The following is a 25,384-nucleotide window of genomic DNA, read 5'->3' on the forward strand; positions in this document are numbered from 1 at the left end:
GCTGGTAAAAGGTATTGAAAATCTTAGCTATGAGGAAAGACTGGCCAAATTGGAGATATTCACGCTGGAGAAGTGGCGCTTAAGGGGTGATATGATGACTATGTATAAATATATAAGGGGATCATATAATAATCTCTCTAATGCTTTATTTACCAGTAGGTCTTTCCAGCTGACACGAGGTCACCCATTCCGATTAGAAGAAAAGAGGTTCCGCCTAAATATTCGGAAGGGGTTTTTTACAGTGAGAGCTGTGAAGATGTGGAATTCTCTCCCTGAATCAGTTGTACAGGCTGATACATTAGATAGCTTTAAGAAGGGGTTGGATGGCTTTTTAGCAAGTAAGGGAATACAGGGTTATGGGAAATAGCTCATAGTCCAAGTTGATCCAGGGACTAGTCCGATTGCCAAGATACTGGACTTCATAGCAAATCATAATACTATGAGTTTGTGCCAGCATGGTTTTATGCGTAATAGATCTTGCCAGACTAACTTAATTTCTTTTTATGAGAATGTAAGTAGAGACCTCGATTCTGGGATGGCAGTGGATGTGATTTACTTATACTTTGCTAAAGCATTTTATACAGTGCCACACAAAAGGTTACTGGTTAAATTAAGGAATGTTGGCCTGGAACATAGTATTTGTACCTGGATAGAGAACTGGCTAAAAGATAGACTACAAAGAGTGGTGGTAAATGGAACATTTTCTAATTGGACCAGTGTTGTTAGTGGAGTACCACAGGGCTCTGTACTAGGTCCCTTGCTTTTCAACTTGTTTATTAATGACCTGGAGGTGGGCATTGAAAGTACTGTTTCTATTTTTGCAGATGATACTAAATTGTGCAGAACTATAGGTTCCATGCAAGATGCTGCCATTTTGCAGAGTGATTTGTCTAAACTGAAAACTGGGCAGCAAACTGGAAAATGAGGTTCAATGTTGATAAATGCAAGGTTATGCACTTTGGCAAAAATAATATAAATGCAACTTATACACTAAATGGCAGTGTGTTGGGAGTTTCCTTAAATGAGAAGGATCTAGGGGTCTTTGTAGATAACACGTTGTCTAATTCTGGGCAGTGTCATTCTGTGGCTACTAAAGCAAATAAAGTTCTGTCTTGCATAAAAAAGGGCATTAACTCAAGGGATGAAAACATAATTATGCCTCTTTATAGGTCCCTGGTAAGGCCTCATCTGGAGTATGCGGTGCAGTTTTGGACTCCAGGGATATAAATGAGCTGGAGAGAGTGCAGAGACGTGCAACTAAATTGGTTAGAAGGATAGAAGACTTAAATTATGAGGGTAGACTGTCAAGGTTGGGGTTGTTTTCTCTGGAAAAAAGGCGGTTGCGAGGGGACATGATTTCATTTTACAAGTACATTAGAGGACATTATAGACATATAGCAGGGGACCTTTTTACCCATAAAGTGGATCACCGTACCAGAGGCCACCCCTTCAGACTAGAAGAAAAGAACTTTCATTTGAAACAACATAGGTGGTTCTTCACAGTCAGGACAGTGAGGTTGTGGAATGCACTGCCGGGTGATGTTGTGATGGCTGATTCAGTTAATGCCTTTAAGAATGGCTTGGATGATTTTTTGGACAGACATAATATCAAAGGCTATTGTGATACTAAGCTCTATAGTTTAGTATTGGTATGGGTATATAGAATTTAAATAAAAGTAGGGAGGGGGGGGCGTGGCTGGGATGCCAAACTAGGGAGACGTGCTGCGCGATAGCTCAGAGACCCTGACCCGATCCTGATTGCTACCTGCTTGATCCCACGCTTGTTGGTGGATATAAAGTGGATATCCTGTGTGTGGAGACACCTGCCGAGCCAGGAAATGCAAAAAGCGGCTCAGAAACGCATTGACGGTTACACAAAACCGGCCACCTCGCCACGAGGGCCTAGTCAAAATGGCGGCGCATCCCAAAGCACGGAGCCCGCGGACCCTACTCTGCACTTGGCCGCACCATCTGATGCAGACCTGATGCCGCATTCTACACAACTCCTGCTACAAGCGATAGCGGAATCTAAAAATACCCTTACCACCACGCTGGCAAACACTAGCGCTACACTCACCTCCAAAATAGAGGAAGTGCGCATCGATCTCTCCCTCCTGCGACAGGACTTACAGTCTGTCCGAGATCGCACTTCCGAGGTGGAGCGCAGGGTGGGAGACCTGGAAGATGAGATGAGACCCTTTACACAGAGTATGCAACAATTACAACGAGAGTCTGCTGACATGGCTTCCAGGATTGATGATCTGGAGAATCGTAACCGCAGATCCAATCTTAGAATAGTGGGCCTGCCAGAAGGCTGTGAAGGGGCGAAGGTGGAAGACTTTGTGGAGGGATGGCTCAAAGAGACACTGGGAGCTGATACTTTCTCTCAGCATTTTGTGGTGGAAAGAGCCCACTGCATACCCACCAGAAAGCCACCCCCTGGCGCACCACCAAGAACACTGATTATGAAGCTGCTCAATTACAGGGATCGGGATGCGGCGCTCAGAGTGGCCAGGGAAAAAGGTGAAATTCTCTATCAAAATGCAAGAATATCCTTGTACCCAGACTACTCTCTAGCGATCCAGAAGAAGAGAGGTACATTCGTGGAAGCACGTCGCAGACTACGTGATAAAGCGATCAAGTATGCCATGCTCTATCCAGCTAAGATGAGGATTCTGGATGGGGAAAAGGCTATTTTTCGACAATCCGAAAGATATTATCCAATGGCTAGAACACCGGCTTCCCCCTCCTAGATGGTCCAGCACCTAACTCAGTTGGGTCATCCACTCAGGTCGTATTGTTTTTGTTCTTCCGCAAACGCCCAGTTATCTTGCCGGCTTTCACCCCTGACTCTAGTTTTGAAAGCCAAATGAACGTTGGGGCCTCTTCTTCAGGACAGGCCATAATATTCTGACTTACCCATTGTTCTGTGACTACTCTTAGAAAGGCTGGGGGTGGGCTGTTTTATTGATAAGTATCCCTGGCTTATGGCTATAATACTGGGGTATGAGTGGGTAGCTACATTAGCACGAGACTAATAGAAGGAGCTCCTCGCGCAGTATCTTTATTGCTACAGAGACTGTCCAAGAATCTCAGAGGGAAGGTTAAGAGTTATGGGACGGATGTATCCCGAGTTAAGGGTGGATACCGGGAGGGAGGAAATTTCCACTTTGGAAATGGGATGTGTGTTTTTGCAATGTCTTTTCTGCTAATTTGTTTTGTTGATAGACTGAGGGTTCATGTGTATGCATGTGGCTGCAGGGGGGGAATCTATTCATCAGGTCCCCGCCCCCCAATTACCAGACTAGTTTACCAAACCTGAGAGTAACCATGGCAAACCAGAAACGGAGGATACAAGTTGTATCATGGAACACTCGGGGGCTAAATGACCGTGTTAAACGGTCAATAGTTTTGGATTATCTGAAGAAATCCGGTGCGGACATATGCCTTCTCCAAGAAACACATCTAATGGGACAGAGAGTGTTAGCATTAAGAAGGGCCTGGGTGGGCAGCCTATACCATGCAGAGTACTCTTCCCACTCAAGGGGAGTAGCAATTCTCACTAGAAAAGGAATGGGCCTTGGGGTGGCGGACTTACACACAGACCCAAAGGGTCGGTACCTAGCAGTAAAATGTCAATTATTTAGCTACTGTTTTATAATTGTTAATGTGTATATCCCTCCTCCTTTCTCCGTGACACTTTTAGATGAAATCCTGACTCGCATAGCCGATATGAGGTCACACCCAACTATGTGGCTAGGGGATTTTAATGCAGTTCCAGACCCTTCTATAGACAGGCTTAGGCCTCATGACACCTCGATTTTCCCCAACTGGATAGGGGGAGCTGGGTTAATAGATGTCTGGAGATCTAAGCATCCCACTGCTAGACAGTATTCCTGTTTCACAATAGCAACGTCGGCCTTATCCCGTATAGACTTAGCCCTAGTAAACAAGGAGGCTCTTCGTCTCACGCTTTCGGCTGAATACCTGCCCCGGGTTTGCTCAGACCATGCACGTCTTCAATTAACTCTTGCATTTCCAGGGCCTGGGCAGGCGTGCAGTTGGCGGTTGGCCCCTAAATGGGTACATAACCAGTCCATTCAGGAGAGCTTCCAGCCTTTGCTCACAGAATTTTGGGATACCAACACTGATACAGCAAGGGACACAGTGGTATGGGATACTTGAAAGGCATGGACTAGGGGAACTTATGTCTCCCTCATAAAAAGGGAACTCAATAAGATAGAGGTGGGACTTGACAGAGCCAAATCTGATCTCCAAACAGCTGAGGGAAACCTAAGTCGGGAAGACAGTTTATCGCACAGAAAGGCTATGATGCTCGCGCAAAGAAACATTGACCTCCTGCTCACTGATAAATTTTCTCAATTTGAAATAAACAGACGGGCAGCTTGGTATGACAGGGGGGATAAGAGTGGGAAGTTATTAGCGATGTTAGTCAAGGAGCCACAAGAAGTGACTGACGTCCCTAGGTTAGTCCTGCCCTTGGGTGAAGAGATACAGGACCCACAGGCCATAGCGAATGCTTTTGGGGAGTACTATAAGGAATTATATGGCTCTAGAATGGATTCTAGCCCAGGACTACCGGAGTACCTAGCTCCCATACCATTCCCTAAACTGACTTTGGAACAAACGATAGCCCTCGATGCCCCCATAGCTAAGGAAGAAATTGCTGACGCTATAGCTAGTTTCCCTAACAACAAGTCCCCTGGCCCTGATGGAATCCCAATTGAGTGGTATAAGGCAAACACAAAATCTCTTGCTCCAATTCTCGCCTCTCTCTGGAACACCACCACAGTTACGGGTGAAATTCCATACTCTTGTACTCAGGCGGTGATAACGGTTTTATTAAAGCAAGGCAGGCCTGATCAGTGTTGTGACTCCTACCGCCCCATCTCATTGCTTAATGCAGACGTCAAGATCTTCACCAAAGTTCTTGCTTCCCGACTTAAATTGGTAATTGAAAATCTTATCCACCCAGACCAAACTGGCTTTATGCCAGGGAGAGCTACTGATGTCAATATTAGGCGTTTATATTCAAATATGCAAACACATCATGATAATAAAGGTTCCAGAGTCGTAGTCTCCCTTGATACAGCCAAAGCATTTGACACAGTTGAGTGGGCTTACCTTTGGGAGGTACTAGCCCGCTTTGGTATTGGTGATGGATTTATTAGGTGGGTGAAGGCGATTTACAAAGCACAGTGAGCCAAGTTAGAGTTAACTCATATCTCTCACAGATCTTCGAGCTACATAGAGGTACGAGGCAGGGATGCCCTCTGTCTCCTTCTTTGTTTGCGCTAGCTATAGAACCCCTGGCTATTCAGATCCGTAATAATAGGGAAATTGTAGGCATGAAAAAGGGCCAGCTAGAGGAAAAGACATCCCTGTATGCCGATGACATGTTGGTGCATTTAGCTGATCCTGAGGCATCCTTGTCCACCCTGCTTCAAGTGGTAAACAAATATGGGACATATTCGGGGCTCAGAGTAAATTGGGAGAAATCCACTATCTTCCCAACTGATGAAATTGCCACTCAGGACAAAACTCCATCTCAATTGAAATGGACCACCTCGTTTAAATACTTGGGAGTAATCGTCTCCAGAGACCCTGCTAACTATATACGGGATAACCTGGAACCGGTTCTCCAGGAATACCGCAGGAAAACTACCTCTTGGGTCAATTTGCCTCTCTCTTTAGTGGGGAGAGCCAACATTGTCAAAATGATCTTCTTGCCGAAATTCCTCTATAAATTACATAATGCCCCGATTTATTTACCCCAACGATGGTTCAAACAAATAGACAAAGTTACCAGCTCTTTTATTTGGGCGGATAAGGCTCGCCGCATTAGTTCAGCAGCTCTTCAATCCCCAACTTCGAAGGGAGGTTTAGCACTGCCAAATTTTTTGCTTTGTTATCATGCCTCTCAACTGGTATATGCCCGCTGGTGGCTAGTGCCGGACCTGAATAATCCAGCCCTGATGGTTGAGGCGGCGAGTGCCTCCTCGATGGAGGCCCTGGCTAACCACTTATATAGGGGTCCACACTCTGCCTTCCCGTACACCGCTTCCATGACTCCAGTCATGAAGATTTATGATATATATATATATGAAGAAGTTTGTTTATTACTTGTGTATAATTATGCACTTAATGACCCAAAGTGATTGTACTGATGTGAGACATTGCAAATGTTTGTTATGTTAAATAAAAAATTGTTAAATAAAAACTTTAAAAAAAAAAAGTAGGGGGGCGTGGCCGCATGGCGAGAGAGTAAGACGCACTTCTGCTGAGCTCCCGCCACAAGTCACTATAAACCCGGTTTTTGGGACACTTTTAGAAAAAATTTCAGCACAAATGGGGAAGCTAACTAAGCCCAATCCTACCGGTAACACCATGAAGAACAAGGAGACCTCATCCGCGAGCGGTATCCAGCAGTTCTTCCCGAAATCACAGGAACGGCCCGATCCGCCGGATGAAGCCAATATGGCGGACAGCCACGAGGAGGTCACTGTCCCGCAGGAAGGCCCAAACCACAACCCGGAGGTAAGCGGCAACCTGGAGGGAATAATACAGATCATGGCTCAAATGCCCAGCAAGGCTGACCTTCAGGCCTTCGGCGTAGAGCTTAAACAGGCTATACAAACTGAGACAGCAGTTCTCAAGCAAGAGTTGTCGGCTGTACGCGACACGCTAGAAGAACTTGAGGATAAAGTAGCGCAAGCAGGGGCAGCTACAGAGAACAATCACAAAACACTACACAAGCATGATCAGGCCATCCTAGATTTAAGACGCCACACAGAGGACCTGGAGAATAGGAGCAGGCGGTGTAACATCCGCATTAGAGGGATCCCTGAGAGCATCCTAAATGAGGACCTAAGGGAGCTGGCCATTAAATTGTTCAACGATGTGCTGGACTTAAAAGAACCCCCTGTGATTGAGATCGAACGTATACACAGAGTGGGCAGTATGAGGGGTAATATGCCTAGAGATGTCCTGTGCTGCCTAGCGCGCTTTGAGATAAAGGAACACATTCTACAAAAGGCACGCAATGCTGAAGGTATACACTTTGAGGACAATGTCATTAACCTTTATCAAGACCTATCTGCCTCCACAGTTATGCAGCGCAGATTACTCAAACCTCTCACCGCCATATTAAGGGAGCAGGGTATCTCTTACAAATGGGGATTCCCCTTCGCCCTGCTAGCTCATAAGGGCGGGAAAACGTATGCACTAAGATACCCTGCAGATGCCACAACTTTTTGTCAACAGCTGGACATCAGACCACTGGATCTCCTAGATTGGCGAAATTATGTTCTGGGCACAGCCGACGAGGAGTCACCTAACCCAGTGTTGGGCTCCTCCACCAGCCAATATAATAGAGGCAAATCCACCCCATCCAAACAGTGGAGGAAACGCTTTCCTACTCACTCTCCAGCTAAACCGATGCCACCTCAAAAGAAGCAACCTTAACAGGTGAACGGATCAAATCTCAGACCAGGCTAAGTGGAAAGGACAGTTGCACTCATCCCTTCCTAATATTGCTGCAGACCAGGCTAAGCGGGAAGGAGAGGTACACTAATCCCTTCCTAATATTGATGCAACAGCACAATCCACTACAGTCGGCCTAGGAACTTAATAACGCGAAATTCTCAGCTTATAGCTTACAGGTTATCGAAGTTTGCCTATCCAGGCAGTGTTTTTATGTCATGCTCTAATGTTTGATTTGTTTAATGTTCTCTCCTATTATACTTAGGAACTACGTGGGAATTGTCTCATCCCGCGACATTTGGACGTTTTGCAGATTGTTGTGCGCCGGGGGGAGCTGCCGCGGACGGGTCGCCGTTAGGTATTACTTATAACACCCAGCTATTCATTTAGCGGTATAGGGCAAAAGAGACAGTGTATAATTTAGAGACTTCCAGATTTTGCCTTGGCTGTATGCTTATACGTACGTCGCTAAACTAAGACCGTAGTGCTTCATGTGCTTATGTCAAACATAGTGTATACTAGATGCGGTGGCGTCGTGGCGGCTCTCCCCGGAATACATCTCCCACACAAGTGTAAGGTTACTATATGCATTTCCTTGCTTTCATTTTCATGTTGTGTTGAGACTTGCTGAGACTGTGAGACAGAGTTAACTTTGACAGGTACCCTCCCCTCCCGTATGACAGTCCCTTACCCTGACCATATCAAACCGGCACAACTGCACACACTATAATTAGACTTGTGGCGGAGCAGAGGCAGACTACCACCGTAACACTTTCTCGTATCCTCCACCCCCCTTTTTCGGAGGTAATACCCCACACCACCCCTTTTTCAAGTAATAGGTCAGACTGACCTATTAGTGGTTTATTCTACACTTGAGCTGTAGCTCAATCTACACCAACTCAGCTCCCCTTAGTTTCTCTCTACCTCCCACCTCCTCCCCCCCCCCCTTTTTTTTTTTTTTTTTTTTTTTTATGTGACAGGACACCAGTTTCCGCCATGACACATTCACAAACTCAGGCACTGAATATTTACACTATTAATGCGAACGGCCTGAACTCCCCATGGAAGAGAAAGGCCTTACTGCAAGAAATTAAAGCCCAAAAAATCCACGTGGCTCTAATACAGGAGACTCACTACAAGACAGATCACATCCCGAAATGGTACGATAAACACTTCTCAAACATAATACATAGCATACCACAGCCCACAAAAGTCAGGGGAACGGCTGTACTAATAGCAGACGCCCTGGAATTCCAATTGGATAGCATCAAAAATGACACCCACGGCAACTTTACCTTTGTCAAAGGGACGTTACATTCCACAAAATACACATTTGCCTCCATCTATCTGCCAAATAATGAACAAACTAAAGTCATGGAACAGATTTGTACCCGACTTTTAGAGTTCGCTGAAGGCACTCTGGTGATGGGAGGTGATTTTAATACCCCTCTAGATCCTAAAATCGATTGCTCTTCAGGAAAAGCCTCAATGTCTTATAAGAAAATTAAGCAAATAAAACTCCAGCTGCAACTTCTTCAGGTGTTAGACTCATGGAGAATCCACAACCCAACAGGTAAAGACTATACCCATTTCTCTCACAGCCATAACACGCACAACAGAATTGATTATATTTTTCTCTCTCATAACAGTTTGGACAACTTAAGAGGCGCCTCAATAGAGAATACTACTTGGTCCGATCACTCTCCAGTAGTCTTGCGACTAAACATCCCCCTTTTAAGATCCAAACAATTCACTTGGAAATTAAATGATAGCCTACTTAAAGACCCAGAAGTACTCAAATCAATCTCAACAGCTACCAAGGATTATTTCCAAATAAATATGAATACGGCTAGCTCTGCCATCCCTGAATGGGAAGCTTACAAATGCTTTATCAGAGGTATTTTAATTCAGCAAGGAGCAAAAATCAAACAAGATAGGAAAAAGCAAAAACAACTTCTCATCCTTAAAATCCAGCAACTAGATAAACATCATAAACTCACTAGAGCCACACAAACGCTATCTGACTTAACGAATGCTAGGCAGGAACTTAAACTACTGATTCAAAAAGAAACTGATAGAGCTACCTTCCTACTTAGAAAAATGTACTACGATCATGGAAACAAATGCGGCAAATTGCTAGCCAGAGCGCTCAAAGCGAAAGAAAATAAGACTCATATATTTAAAATGAAAGACTCGAAGGGTAATATACATATAACACCTAGTGGCATCCACACAACACTAACTGACTTCTACAAACGCCTGTACCAACAACGACCCTCAGACAATGCGATACCTACGACCACTACATATGTAGAATACTTAAACTCCTCAGGTATGCTTAAGGGACATCCAGATTGGCTACAAACCTTAGAACGAGATATAACTCTAGGTGAAATAGAATGGGCGATTAAAACCTCTCCTTCAGGTAAATGTCCCGGCCCGGATGGGTTCTCCATGCTCTTCTTTAAAACTCTACAACCACATCTAGTCGCTGGTTTGGGCAGAGCATATAACATGATCCGCCTAGGCCACCACTGGTCCCCGTCCTCTTTAGAAGCCCACATCAGCTTAATTCTTAAAAAAGACAAAGACCCTTCTCAACCGGCCAGCTACAGGCCAATATCCTTAATTAATAATGATGTGAAATTATTCGCGAAAATCTTGGCTCATCGCATGAAATTAGGACTTTCTCAATTTATCAATCTAGACCAGGCCGGCTTTCTCCCGAAACGTGAAACGAGAGACAATCTTAATAAACTTATCAACCTAGTCACCATAGCTAAGCACAAAAATATCCCCATGTTCCTCCTATCAACTGACGCGGAGAAAGCTTTTGATCGGGTAAGATGGGATTTTATGTTCCATTGTTTGTCATACATTGGTATAGGTCCACACATGCTGACCTGGATAAAATCTCTGTACCATAACCCTACTGCTAAACTTAAAATTAACAACACACTCTCTGATCCAATCTTACTTCAAAACGGGACGAGGCAAGGATGCCCGCTCTCACCACTTCTGTTCATACTAACCCTTGAACCGTTACTAGCTAAAATACGGAATAATGCTGACATACATGGGGTATCCGCAGGCACATCAAGACATAAAATCTGCGCTTACGCAGACGACCTACTGTTCACCCTGACACAACCGGTTATCACATTGCCTAATTTACTACAGGAGATTAAGGAATATGGCTACCTAAGTGACTTTAAAATAAATTATGGGAAATCCAGTGCCCTTAATATAAGTTTGCCTCACTCCACGACGAATGCCCTCAATGACAAATTCCCCTTTAAATGGGAACGGGAGAAATTGATATATTTAGGTATTATTCTTACACAAGATGTAAATAACTGGGCTTGTATTAACTACTCTTCCGTTCTACAGACGATTAAAAAAGATTGCACATTGTGGTCCAACAAATCCTTGTCCTGGTTTGGCAGAGTGAACTCCCTCAAAATGAACACGCTACCGAAACTTCTGTACATCTTTCAGATGCTCCCGCTCCAACCCCCTAAAAACTTCTTCATCACTCTCAATGGACTGGTTAGTAAATTTGTCTGGAATGGGAAGCAACCACGCATAAAACTGAAAACTTTGACTTATTCACGGTCCGATGGGGGGATCGGCCTACCGGATTTTAAACTGTACCACTTAGCCTGTGTCCTACTTCGGATAATAGACTGGACTTACCATTTAAACTCCAAAGCATGGATACAAATCGAGCAGACTTTTGTGACACCTTTACTTAAAGTGGTTCCATGGCTCCCACCTAAAACGCCCAGACAGCTAAAGGATCCTCAGCCTTTACTATCCTATTGCTTGCACTTATGGGATTCAGTGCATATGAAACTGAATCTAACCACTAACCACTCGCTTCTGCTTCCACTAATAGACAACAAGGAGTTTCCGCCAGGCACACAATCTGGTTATTTTAATAAATGGCGAGATGGAAAGGTGACACAACTGTTTCATCTCTGTCCTAAAGGCACCATGCCATCCTGGGAACGAATACAGAACACCTTTTCACTCCCTGACACTGAAAGGTTCAAGTACCAACAAATTACAAGCTACACAAAAAAGTACATAACCGTCCCGCTAGTGCCTTGCTATATACAGACTTTGAGAATCTGTGCCGCCACTCCACACCACCCCTCAGGAACATCTCCGCTATCTACCAAATACTTCAGCGTCCAACCAATGCCAAACATTCCCCCCTGCTACGATTTAAGAAATGGGAGAGCGTGCTGAATGTCGCTTTAACCGAACAAGACTGGGAAAATATTCTGGAAAAATCGCTTAAAGGTCCTAGAAGTTGCAGAATTTTGGAGAATAACTACAAAATACTTTCTCTCTGGTACAATACTCCCTCGAAACTACATGTTATGTTCCCTGGAACTTCAGACAAATGCTGGAGATGCAAAAGCCAAATAGGCACAATGCTTCATATATTCTGGGAATGCCCACTCATTCAGACATTCTGGACTCAGATACTAGACTTGTGTAAGAATGAACTGCATTTGGAAATCCCCGCCGAGCCGTCTGCTACTCTTCTACACCATACTCTAGATTCTGCCTCCTCATACAAAAAATCCCTGACACAAACCGCTCTTAATGCTGCAAAAATCCTGATCCCTCGCAAATGGAAAAGCAACATCTCACCCACAGTGTCCGAGTGGATAAGAGAAATGGAGGAGATCCGCAAATTTGAGGAAACACATTCAGACTCCCATAAGACAATGTTAAACCATTGGGCAACCTGGCGCCCCTGGTTACAATACCTTGATCTTACTACATGAGACACGACTAACTGATATCTGCCAAATGTAAAAGAAAAAAAGCAATAGGATAAAGGGAGAACAAGGGATTATAAATGGGCTAACCATCATACTCATCGTAGACCACGATTGTGCAATCTGAGTCATTCTGTGAAACCGCTTGCAATCTTAAGTTACTGAGATGTGTCATTAAGGGTTAGATGTTTATCTATGTAATGTGTTTCCTTCTTCTTTTCTTGTCTCCTTACTATACCGTCTCTACGAAGCGGACTATAACAATGGGTATAGCTCCTGTCTACCTCCCCCCCCCCTCCTTCCCTCCCCTCCTTTTCTATTTCCTTTTATCTGGGATTTTGTTCTTTTGTTTACCCCCATATTGTACGTCCTCCATTTCCAGTACTGACCCCCACCTCGACCTAATTCGGATTATGACAGCGCACGGTGTTTGTTTAGAAATGTTGAACATCTTTATCCTTTGCCTCGGTGCCCTATAGGACACTTATTCTCTCCAAAGGAAACATGCTTAATGTTCAAAACTGTTATATCACTCATGTTCTTACCACCACTATGTGTGAACTTCTTGGTGGATACTTTTCGATATGTGATATTGCTGACTGCCGGAGGAAATAAAAATAAAAATTTAAAAAAAAAAAAAAAAAAAGTAGGGAGGAGTGTATGTATGGATGCTGGGTTTTCATTTGGAGGGGTTGAACTTGATTGACTGTCTTTTTTCAACCCAATTTAACTATGTAACTAACTATATAACTATACTTAAAATGATTTTCCTTTAATGGACAACTCCATGTCATAGTTTGAATACCTTTTTCAGTAGTTTCTAGAAGCTTATTATGAAACACTGGATTGGGGGGGGGGGGTTGGGCTTTTAAAACTTTGGGGAGGGTCCTTCTGACAGGAGCACTGTGGCGGGGCTATCCCGATACGTACTAAATGACATGGAGTTGTCCATGAAAGGAAAATCACGGTAAGTATGATACAATTTTCCCATGTTGTTGAAAAAGTGTGATTATAGAAGGTCTTAGTGCTAAGCAAGCATTTTAATGTTTTTCATAGTAATTTTGCCACTGGAGGTCAAACCTTACTGTATAACATCCTTGCTCCTCTAAGAAGCCCTACAAATTGCTATGCATTTAATAAAATTGTTCTCCAAGTCCTTAAGGGCCAGCAGCCAAATTGATGCAAGAGGATCCTTCAGAAATAATCCTGCCTGATTTTCACTTGGGTTTTAAATATTTTTTTTTTCTAATTAGAAGCTCTAGCTCTTCTGAATTTTAATTAAAGGGCTACTTAAGCTGCAACACCTTTAAAAAAACCCCAACTATAGAGCACACCTACTCAAAATGTAAAACCAATATTTATGGATTCATTAAAACACAAGTGGCTGCTGTTGAAAAAAAAAAACCCTGCAAGCACAAATTACAACACTGATGAACAACAATATTGTTTTATTTTTTTCCTTAGAAAGCATCAATCATAAAACATGAGCATACTGCCTATTATTCTGTGGCAGTGTACGACCTATTTTTCATATATGGAGATTTTTTTCACAACTGCTTGTGATTTTGGCCATGCACCAAAATAAATTATTTCCACTTAATTCAAAGTCTCCTAGTACTCTCCTACTGATATCAAGGCCTGCTGAATAATCATATGAACTGTTATCCTTGGGGAAACATAACCTAAAAGTTCCATCGTTATGCAAAGTAATAAAGAGCTTTTCACTGTATATCTAGCTATAAAACAAAACTCATGCTAGGTATGTCAAGAAATCTAAATTAAGTTAATGTGTGTTTTAAAAAATGGATTTTATTTTAAAAGGAGAAAATAAGAGTCTGAATTCTTGTAAATTAACACACTTTAATGAACTACTGCCCTCAGCTTCCTTTCCTCCTGCTCACTCAGGGGTTCCTGTGACAGCAGTTTGTGGTGAAGTTTATGGTGTTTTCCTATACCCAGCTTAGGTAGGCCACGGTTCAGACCCTCCAGCAGCACACATGCCTTGCAGAGGCTCTGGCTGGATATATAGCCACAGCGAGTGCAAGTCCCTTGCACAGGCATTCTAACATCCTCATTTACAGATAAATTCTCCCCAGAGTGAATAATGTCGATGATGGAGCTTGGCCTAATGGCCTCCAGGTCTTTAAGAAAGACTCTGGCATGGCCACGGTAGGCATTAGGAGAGTAAATACACTCTGTAGAAAAGTAGTCCAGTTTCTTGAAGTAAGCATATAGCACAATCTCTTTCTCATAAGTATACTTTAAAGGCTTGCATCTTGGTATGGCACCCTCACTGCCTGTGGTTATAGCTGTGCAACGCCTCAGTCGTGCAATGTCTCCTCTCAAGAAATTCATCAACACAGTCTCTGCTATGTCATCAGCATTGTGCCCTGTGAATAGAAGTGAAGTCAGGAAAGTGATTACTTTGTTGCAGAAATGACCATATGGTATATGAACTGGATGCATTATAACAAAAATAATAGGCTGCTTTACTGGCATATATTACAGGTAGACACAACTATTCTAAAATAAGGAAATTTTACAAATCGAGCCCTACCGTAACGGCAAACTATATGCAATGCACTGGAATGCTCTCCAGGGGCATATAAAGTAATTGGAGAGAGTGGAGATGTAAGAAATAATTGCAAAAAACATCAACACAAACGACAGAGAATCACTAAATCAGCTTTGCTTTGTATGTTGCATTTTCTGCAGTTTTCTCAGTCTCCTTAATGAGCGAGAAAGTGTGGCACAATAATATAAAGCACCACTACGATACAGCTGTCTTTTACCCACGTGAAAGACAGTCAAACGGTTACACCCACATCTTTGCAGAGCTTTAAAGAAGGAGTCTGAAGCAATTTTGGGTATCTTTAGACTGAGTCGACAAAAATGTACCGACTAATAACATATTACAATAAAAAATACAGTATGCAATGTCCTATTTCACAGATAACTCATAATAAAGGACTTCTCTACTTTAAGATTAAAGCACAATGTGCAGCTGTTTCACAAGTGTGAAGTTCATCTGAATTTTATGCAAATTGAGATATACAAGCACTAAAAATAATCAAATCAGATTTAAGAGCTTCTATGTTGGGAGAGGTTGTCTTTGGAGAAGTTCGTTTTTTAGTTTTTTTGGTTCATGTAGTTTAACTCTTGATTTTGTTTTAGAATTACCAAAGGATGTTTTTATTTTTGAACTGGTAAAGTTGTTTCAGATTTTATATATGCAAATTTACCTTATACTTTATAGCCTCTTGATGAAAATAATAAATATAACTTTAGCTTTCCTAAGCCACAATGACAAAGGCTTAGTAATAGATGTACTGTACTTGAACAGTATCCTCATTCATGTTGGCAGTTTGCTTGGATGGGAAACAGGGTAGTGTGTCAGCTTCCTAGCCAGTACTCTGCCTGCTCTATGCTCCTTGGGTGTGCCATATTCTGCCTGCCCTAGGCTCCCTGTGTGCCATACTCTGGCTGCCCTATGCTCCCTGTGCGTGCCATACTCTGCCTGCCCTATTCTCACTGCGTGCCATACTCTGCCTTACCCTATTCTCCCTGTGTGTGCCATACTCTGCCTACCCTATGCTCCCTGTGTGCTATACTCTGCCTGCCCTAGGCTCCCTGTGTGCTATACTCTGCCTGCCCTATGCTCACTGTGTGCTATACTCGGCCTGCCCTATGCTCACTGTGTGTCATACTCTGCCTACCCTAGGCTCCCTGTGTGTGCCATACTCTGCCTGCCCTAGGCTCCCTGTGTGGGCAGGCACCCTACACTACCTGTTTGAAATGAGCCTGGTAGGGTTTGTTTTGGGGGTTTGTCAGCATTTGGTAATTGTTGTTAGGGGCTAGGGCTGCCATCAGGGGGCACAGGGGTACTATTGTACAGGGCCCAAAGGGGGGGGAGAGGCTGTGCTGTACTTTGTGAAATAGCCGGGCCCCCCTTGACAGCGCAGAAGCCGCCGAAACAGACCGGAAGCCACAAAAGGAGCCGAAGTTGAAGTCCCAAAGCAGCGCTGTCGGTGTGGTCTTTTAACCTTTTAAGTGCCACAGAACATAGAATCTATGTTCTGTGGATAAAGGTGATGAAATGTCTACGTTCTGCTGCACTTCCGGGTTCGGGAGTGGAGGAGCAGCTTTTTCAACGAGTGGTCCCTGGGGTGCGATCGCCCAGGTGGCCCATGGCAGCAGCAGGCATGTGAAATCTATACGTGTCCTGCTGCTGCCAGCTCTCCCTGGATCCCCAGTACCGCCTTATCAGATTCTGGGCGATGCCCCTCCAGACAGATTTTCAAGCTTCTACCCGAGGTCAGTGTTACACACCAACACACGCTTACATTTAGACAAACATTTTATGGAGATCAGGGGGGTCACACACACTCAAAGCAGTCACACACACATAACAAATTTTGGCGATTTGTACACACGCATATACTCACATTGTTTGTTTATTTGCCTGAAAAAAAAAAACATTTTATTTCCATTGCGAATAGCATATTTGCTAACTGTACTGCGCAATACCTTTTGTATGTTATTTTGGTGATTATACTACAATTTTGGTCATTTTTCGGTGCATTTTTAGCCATTTTATTATATGTTTAGCCATTTTATTGCATTTTCCGCTATGCATAGGTGTTATTTGCTTATTTATGTCTGTAAAACCTATTTGGCCATGCTAAAATATTCAAACTGTGATTCAGACTGCTGATTACACTAGGCGGAAAAAAAAAAGCATAGATTTTTGTGGCTTGTTGGATTTTAGTGATTTTATTGCATTTTGCTCTGTTCTATGTAACTCTGTTTTGCCCATGGAAATTTTGTCTGCTATATATATCCATTTGGGGGTCCCTGTGCGCGATACAGTTTGGTTTATTTATGCATATAGGGCATCAAGCTGTAAACCCCTGGCGTTTATATATATAGGATGCCTTTTACCGGTACGTTACGAAATGTGGGGTATATAATGGGGTAAAATGCAAGCTTTGTGACGATTTTTAGAAATCTCATAAAAAGCGTTATGTTTAGCATTGCTTTGTGGTTTGGTAGTTTGCAGTAGAAAGATGCAATTACCTGCTTTAGATTTGTCAGAATGTGTACTTTCGGAAAATATATGGTTTTCTAGGGTCTCAATACTGTTAGGGGGTCTCATTGGGTGCTTATGTTGTAGTGTCATACGTGAAATTTCATATGTACTATTTGGATTTGAGGGTTTCTGTATGCCATATAGTTTGGTAAATCTATGCATATTGGACATCAAACTGTTTAGTAGACCCCTGGGGGCAAATTCACTAACCTGCGGAGTTGCGCTAGCGCAGGCTGCGCCGCACTTCGCCAGGTGAAGTTTCGCCAGGGCGCCGCTAATTCAATAATATCCGAAGTTGCGCTCAGGGAGGCGAACGGTAGCGAAGTTGCGCTAGCGTTAATTCATCAAGGAAAGTGAAGTTACGCTAGCCATGCCTAATTTGCATACGACCCATGTTAAAGTATTATGGACGTATATGTAGCAGCAAATACATTACACTACACAAGCCTGGGAAAGCTTCATAAAATAAAATAGAGGTGTTATATTGCCCTACACATGTGCCCACTGTATAGTTTAGGTGCCATATGTTAGGAAATGTAGGGGGGAGGGAGGGTACCCCCAAAAAAATTTTAAATTTACGATCTTTTTCAGCCTATCACCCTTAAAAAAGGAAAAGACGCCAGCGTTTTTTTGGGACTTTCCAACTTTAGAAAAAGTACATATGAATATATACTCAGAATATTGATGTTATTGCTGCATATTTGCAGATGTAAAGTACAACTCCGTAGGGCTTACAGTCTAAATGGGAGGGTAACTCTAATACGGGTGGTGGGTGGAGTGCAAAGAAGGAAAGGCAGGTTCTAGTTATAGGGGATTCAATTATAAGAAAGGTGGATAGGGTAATCTGTTGCAAGGCCCCTACATGCCGAACAGTTTGCTGCTTGCCTGGTGCTAGGGTTCGGCATGTGGTGGAACGAGTGGACAGATTATTGGGAGGGGCTGGGGAAGACCCAGCGGTCTTGGTACACATAGGTACCAATGACAAAGTTAGAGTAGGTGGTGAAGTCCTCAAAAATGATTTTAAAAAACTAGGTGCAAAGCTGAGGGCGAGGACTTCCAAGGTAATTTTCTCAGAGATAATACCTGAGCCACGAGCAACACTAAGGAGACAATGGGAGCGTAGGGAGATTAATGCGTGGCTGAAAGATTGGTGTAGGGAGGAGGGTTTTGGGTTTTTGGAGAACTGGGCTGATTTCTCAGTCGGCTACAGGCTCTTTGCTAGGGATGGGCTGCACCTCAATGATGATGGGGCAGCTGTTTTGGGAGAGAAGATGGCTAGACGGTTGGAGGAGATTTTAAACTAGGTGTGGGGGGGGAGGGTTCAGTAAAAGATTCAGTGGAAGACAGGTTAGATGAAATAGTGGGCAAAGAAAGGGAAAATGGGGGAGGAGATTTGGCTGGGGGTACTGTTAAGGATAGGGAGGAACACATGTCATATGTTCAATATGGTACCAGTATTAAATGTATGTTTACAAATGCAAGAAGTCTGACTGGTAAAATGGGAGAGCTGGAGCTGCTGGTGTTGGAAGGAAAATATGATGTGATTGGTGTGGCCGAAACATGGCTGAATGAGTCGCATGACTGGGCAGTAAATATCAGTGGCTATACTTTGTTTCGCAGGGACAGAGGCAACAGAAAGGGAGGAGGGGTATGTCTGTATGTTAGGCAGGATTTAAAAGCTCATATAAAGGAGGAGGTTATGTTAGAAAATGAGGGGGCAGAAGTCGTATGGGTAGAGTTCTTCACCAATTGTAAAGAATCCAGCAAATTAATTGTAGGTGTATGCTATAGACCCCCTAATGTAAGTGAGGAGGAAGAGACAAAGCTCCTAATGCAAATAGAAAAGGCTGCTAGTTTAGGTAAAGTAATGATAATGGGGGATGGTGTTGTAAGTAATGTATCGGTGTTTGCAGATGACACAAAATTATCAAGCCCAATTTATTCCATCCAGGATGTGGCATCCTTGCAACATGATCTTGACAAACTGGCAATCTGGGCAGCTAAGTGGCAAATGAGATTCAATGTTGATAAATGTAAGGTCATGCACCTGGGATGTAAAAATATCCAAGCCACTTATACCCTTAATGGGACTGCACTAGGCAAATCCATTATGGAAAAGGACCTTGGAGTCCTTGTAGATGATAAACTTGGCTGTAGCAAGCAATGCCATTCGGCATCATCAAGGGCAAATAAGGTCTTGAGCTGTATTAAAAGGGGCATAGAGTCAAGGGAGGATGGGGTCATTCTTCCACTGTATAGAGCACTGGTAAGGCCCCATCTAGAATATGCCGTACAGTTTTGGTCTCCATCACTCAAACAGGACATTATTGTATTAGAGAGGGTACAGAGAAGGGCAACTAAGCTGGTAAAAGGTATTGAAAATCTTAGTTATGAGGAAAGAGTGGACAAATTGGGGATGTTCACGCTGGAGAAGAGGTGCTTAAGGGGTGATATGATAACTATGTATAAATATATAAGGGGATCATATAATAATCTCTCTAATGCTTTATTTACCAGTAGGTCTTTCCAGCTGACACAAGGTCATACATTCCGATTAGAAGAAGAGAGATTCCACCTAAATATTCGGAAGGGGTTTTTTACAGTGAGAGCTGTGAAGATGTGGAATTCTCTCCCTGAATCAGTTGTACAGGCTGATACATTAGATAGCTTTAAGAAGGGGTTGGATAGCTTTTTAGCATGTGAGGGAATACAGGGTTATGGGAAATAGCTCATAGTACAAGTTGATCCAGGGACTAGTCCATTTTGGAGTCAGAAGGAATTTTTCCCCCTTGGAGGCACATTGGAGAGGCTTCAGATGGGTTTTTTTGCCTTCCTCTGGATCAACTGGCAGATAGGTAGTTAATAAAAAAAAAGGTTGAACTCAATGGACATGTGTCTTTTTTCAACCTTACTTACTATGTTACTATGTAACATACAGACACAATTCAGAGGGGTATTAAGGTGCTGTGGGTTACAGTTTGTTACACTGTTATATAAGTGCCAGTTCAGGTGTTATCCAGGTGCTCCCAGAGGTAGTCTTTGAGTCGCAAGAGAGAAGGGTTTGATACGGGAAACAGCAGTAGAAGTGGGGGGTACAACCAAGCGGTTGCTCTGAGAGGAGAGGAGGTTTCGGGCAGGGACATATAGAGAAACAAGAGATGAGATGTAGTTAGGTGCAGAGGAATAAAGGGCTTTGAAGGTTATGAGGAGGCGTTTATAAGATATTCTTTGTTTTATAGGAAGCCATGATAAGGACTTCAGCATCGGAGGGGACTGTACCCTTTTGGATGAGAGGAGGATAATTCTGGCAGCAGTGTATAATACAGACTGTAGCGGGGAGAGATGGGAGTTAGGGAGGCCAGTTAGTAGAAGGTTACAGTAATCTAGTCTGGATAGGATGAGAGCATGCATGAGCGTCTTGGATGTATCAGGTGAAAGGAAGGGATGGATTTGGGCATTATTGCGTAAGAAAAAGTGACAGGTTTTGACAGTGGTGTTAATATGATCAGAGAAGGAGAGAGAGGAGTCAAAGATTACCCCCAGACAGCATGCAGAGTTGATAGGATTAATGAGCATGCCATCAATAGAGATGGTAAATAGGGGAGTAGGGCCAGGCTTAGGTGGAAAGATGATAAGTTAAATTTTTGTTAGGTTAAGTTTGAGGTGGCACTGGTTCATCCAATTTGAGATAACCAGGAGGCAGAGATTTGAGCCTCTGTTTCAGCTGTTAATGAAGGGTAGGATAAATATATTTGGGTATCATCAGCATACAGATGATAATTAAAGCCAAATGAACGGATGAGATATCTCCCAAAGACAGAGTGTACAGGGAGAACAACAGCGGCACCCCCTGGAGATGAGGTTTTGTTATCATAGGAGACAGTGAATGATCGGTTAGAAAGGTAAGAAGAGAGCCAAGATGCAGCCTGGTTACAGATGCCAAGTGAATACAGAATCTGCATCAGGAGAGAGTGATCAACTGTATCAAATGCAGATGATCGGTCAAGGAGGAGAAGGATGGAGAAGTGACCTTTGGCTTTGGCAACCTGAAGATCATTTGTAACTCTGCACAAAGCAGTCCAGATGACCAGGCCGGAAACCAGATTGCAGAGGGTCCAACAGATCAAGGGCGTGTAGAAAGTTAGTAATACAGGAGAACAGAATACCCTCTAGGAGTTTAGAGGCAAGTGGTAGAAGGGAGACAGGACAGTAATTTGATAGACAGGATGGGTCAAGCGTGGCCTTTTTAATTTAAAAATGTTTGTATATGTTGTGGATCAATTCTGAGTAGAACTGATCCAAGTGGGGGAGTGTAGTAATATATGTAGACCCATGTATATATGAATACACATTTCTTAGTTCCTGCCTACTTCAAAGGATTGTAATTTCCTGAGTTTTTATGACCCATCTTGTCTTGTAATAAAATGCAAAAATAAGATAGGATGCTTTGTTAAATAGGTGGGACATACCCCGAGAAACCATCTGGAGAGGGTCTTTTACATTTCAAAGAGGAACTGTTTGTACAGTTGTTATTGGTAAAAAGGACCAATTAGCTGGTTTTCCCGTTTAACTTGTTATCAGCCAATCAGAACCATTCCCCATTTTGGTCAATGGCATAGAAACAGTATAACAATAGAGCTGTTTTTTGGCTGTTTAAAAGGGAAGCAGAGGAAGAGAAGGATTAGAAGAAAAAGAGGGAGAGAGAGGAAGGAAGAATAACCTGTGGGCACATTTTGAAAGATCTCTGTATAATTTGCGGTCTCTGGGCTGGATAACCTGAATAAATCGTTTCATCTCTGGGAACCTTGGTTGCAGCATTTTACTTGGCTGTGGTAAATTGCGGACTTTACATTTCACAACACTATACGGATAATATTGCGGAATACACAATAACTAACTTCCCACTTGATCCCATTCATTCCAAACTTCTCCGCAATGCCAATCGCTGTCTAATATAAACCTTAACTCATCTATTTAATGTCTCACTCTCAACTGGAATCATACCTTCTCAACTAAATCATGCTAGTTACCCCATTCTGAAAAACCCCATCACCATCACCCCATCTCCCCAGGCCCAATGCCTTAGGGTTATCCTAGATTCTCCCGTCCTTCACTCCTCATATCCAGTCACTTATTAAATCATGCCACTTTCACCTAAGGAAAATATCCAAACTACTATCATTTATCAACCAAGATGCTTCCAAAACTCTTATTCACCCTCTCATCATATCATGTCTAGACTACCGTAACTCAATATTAATTGGCCTTACCCACCAGAGACTCACACCTCTCCAGTCCATAATGAACTCTGCCGCCAGGCTTATACACCTCAGCAACCTCTCCTCCTCTGCCATGCCACTCTGCCAATCCCTGCACTGGCTTTCACTACCTTTCAGAATAAAATTCATTCTAATGACCCTGACTTTCAAAGCACTTCATAACTCTGCCCTATAATACATCTCTGAAGTTATCTCTAGATAATCACCCAACAGCTTACTATGCTCCTCAACTCTTCTCTCATTACCTCTTCACATTACAGACTTTGCAAGGGCTGCACCCTCCTCTGGAATTCTTATTTAAAGGACCAGTAACATAAAAAAAAAAAAAAGGCGACCATCCATACTGCAGTGATCGATTTCTCCTTCCTGGCTATTCACTGACAGGCATCCTCCTGACATCCAGCAGCAGCAGTGTCTCAGGCTCTTCTCTCCTTCCCCGTGCATTGGCTTCCCTCCTCCTCGCTGCTCCCCCCAGCCAGATCCCCTGACCAGAATGATCGGCATCGGCTTCCCTCCTCCTCGCTGCTCCCCCCAGCCAGATCCCCTGACCAGAATGATGGATGATCGGCATCGGCCTGCTTCACATTTCACAGCCTCTCTCTCCCGGCTCACTGGGGGCTGCAGCTTCAGAACAAGACTGCCCAGAATGGTTCCTTCGGCTGAGAAATGTAAAGCGGGATGGCTGGGGGGAGCAGCACGCACACTCCCTTCTCCTGCTCAACTAAATGGAAGTGCCGGAGCGGCTGCCTTAACCCAGGAAGAAGCGGTGGAGGGAACAGCGGAACAATGTCAGCTGTAGGAGCAGCAGCAGCGGCCGTTTCTCATCACCAGCAACACTAGCTATAGTACAGGAGGAGGAGGCTGCCAGGCAGTAACTGCATTGCATCCATGTTGCTCCTTCACACGCAGTAGAGTAGCCAGGAGAAGAAATTGAGCCCAGCAGGATCGATGGTCGCCCTTTCTGAACAGGACAGGAAGTGCAGTTTCTGTAAGTTATTTCTTAATAAAGGCTTTGTGATTTTAAAGTATAATTTGTGTTGGTGGTTTTTTTTTTGATGTGTACTAACGAATTTTTTTTAAAAAATTTTTTATGTTACTGGTCCTTTAAAGAAGCCTACCCTTACTCTGTTTAGCTAACAAATGCAATTCCATATGCTACATCTCTCACCTGCTTATTTCTGATCTTGCCCACTCCCAGTGTCTCATTCCCTTCCCCTTTAGATTGTAAGCTCTTTTGCACAGGGCCTTCCTCACCTTTTGTACCGGTACTGGTCATTTGTATGTAACAAAGTAAGTTAGGTTGTAAAAAAAAATGTCGAGTTCAAACGGTTACCTTTTTTTTTTTAACCTGCCTAACTGCTAGTTGACCCAGAGGAAGGTAAAATCCCCATTTGAAGCCTCTCCAATTTGCCTCAGAGGGGGGAAATCCTTCCTGACTAGTCCCTGGATCAACTGGTACTATGAGCTATCTTCCATAACCCTGTATTTCCTCACTTGCTAAAAAGCCATCCAACTGCTATCTAATGTATAAGCCTGTCTTCCACATCTCTCACTATAAAAAAACTATATTAGAAGAGAAGGAAAAGAAATGACCGTACGAATTGCACCTTCCCATCCACCCTAGACCAAAAACTCAGTTATGTGTATATACACGGCATGTTAAAACGTAACTTTTAATAAATACTGATAAAATTAGTAGAAGTCCAGTGTGTCACCATTAAAAATAAGTTAGGTACAGGGAGGCGGAATACCAAGAGGTAGTGGGTTGGTATTAAAGGGATACTGTCATGGGAAAAAAATGTTTTAAAAATGAATCAGTTAATAGTGCTGCTCCAGCAGAATTCTGCACTGAAATCCATTTCTTAAAAGAGCAAACAGATTTTTTTATATTCAATTTTGAAATCTGACATGGGGCTAGACATATTGTCAATTTCCCAGCTGCCCCAAGTCATGTGAGTTTGTGAGTACAGTGAATCCTATGATCCCAGGGGGCGGCCCTTATTTTTTAAAATGGCAATTTTCTATTTATGATTACCCAATGGCACATACTACTAGAAAAGTATATTATTCTGAAAATGGTTTATTTACATGAAGCAGGATTTTACATATGAGCTGTTTTATGCAATATCTTTTTATAGAGACCTACATTGTTTGGGGGGGGGTATAGTTTTCCTTTAAGTACATACGGCAATGTGTATGCCAGACAATTTAGCAGTAGAAGGTAACAGAAAATCTTAACATACTTACCGTGATTTTCATTTCCTGGACTGTAGCATGGCAGTGGGCCAATAAGGGGGGGGTAAATCCCCCGCCGGAAGGCGACACAGGAAGTACAATAAAAGTCCATCCGGGTCCCCCCGCACCCATCTCAACGACTGGAGACAATACCCCCTAGTAGGGAAGGAAAACCCTGCCCACTGCCATGCTACAGTCCAGGAAATGAAAATCACAGTAAGTATGTTAAGATTTTCTGTTTTCCTGTCCTTTGCATCGCAGTGGGCCAATAAGGGGGTATAAAAAGCAGAACACATAGGGAGGGATTATTCAGGAACTTTTATTGCAGCAGCTGAAAGGACACTTAGCCCAAACCCAGCTAGGTTTTTTGAATAAACATCGAAACAGTAGTGTTTTGAAAAAGTGTGTAGGTTTTTCCGGGTAGCAGCTTTGCAGATCTCGTCAGCTGGAACTTGGGCACGGAAGGCCCAAGACGCCGCTAT

The 25,384-nt window shown here is 43.2% G+C and overlaps 1 protein-coding gene across 1 annotated transcript in view; it reads right to left on the bottom strand.

The window, feature by feature from the left end:
* Positions 1 to 13,730: 13,730 nt before the first annotated feature.
* The window catches only part of ctu1.L (cytosolic thiouridylase subunit 1 L homeolog), a gene marked incomplete at its 5' end in the record, with an annotated part of 35,275 nt that continues 23,621 nt past the window's right edge, over positions 13,731 to 25,384 (bottom strand). Inside the window, 1 exon segment of the mRNA NM_001096894.1 lies at positions 13,731 to 14,689. Coding sequence (NP_001090363.1) covers positions 14,160 to 14,689 — 530 coding nt within the window. The 3' untranslated portion in view covers positions 13,731 to 14,159.

The sequence above is a fragment of the Xenopus laevis genome, chromosome 1L, assembly GCF_017654675.1.
Source record: "Xenopus laevis strain J_2021 chromosome 1L, Xenopus_laevis_v10.1, whole genome shotgun sequence".
In the NCBI taxonomy this organism is placed as follows: domain Eukaryota; kingdom Metazoa; phylum Chordata; class Amphibia; order Anura; family Pipidae; genus Xenopus; species Xenopus laevis.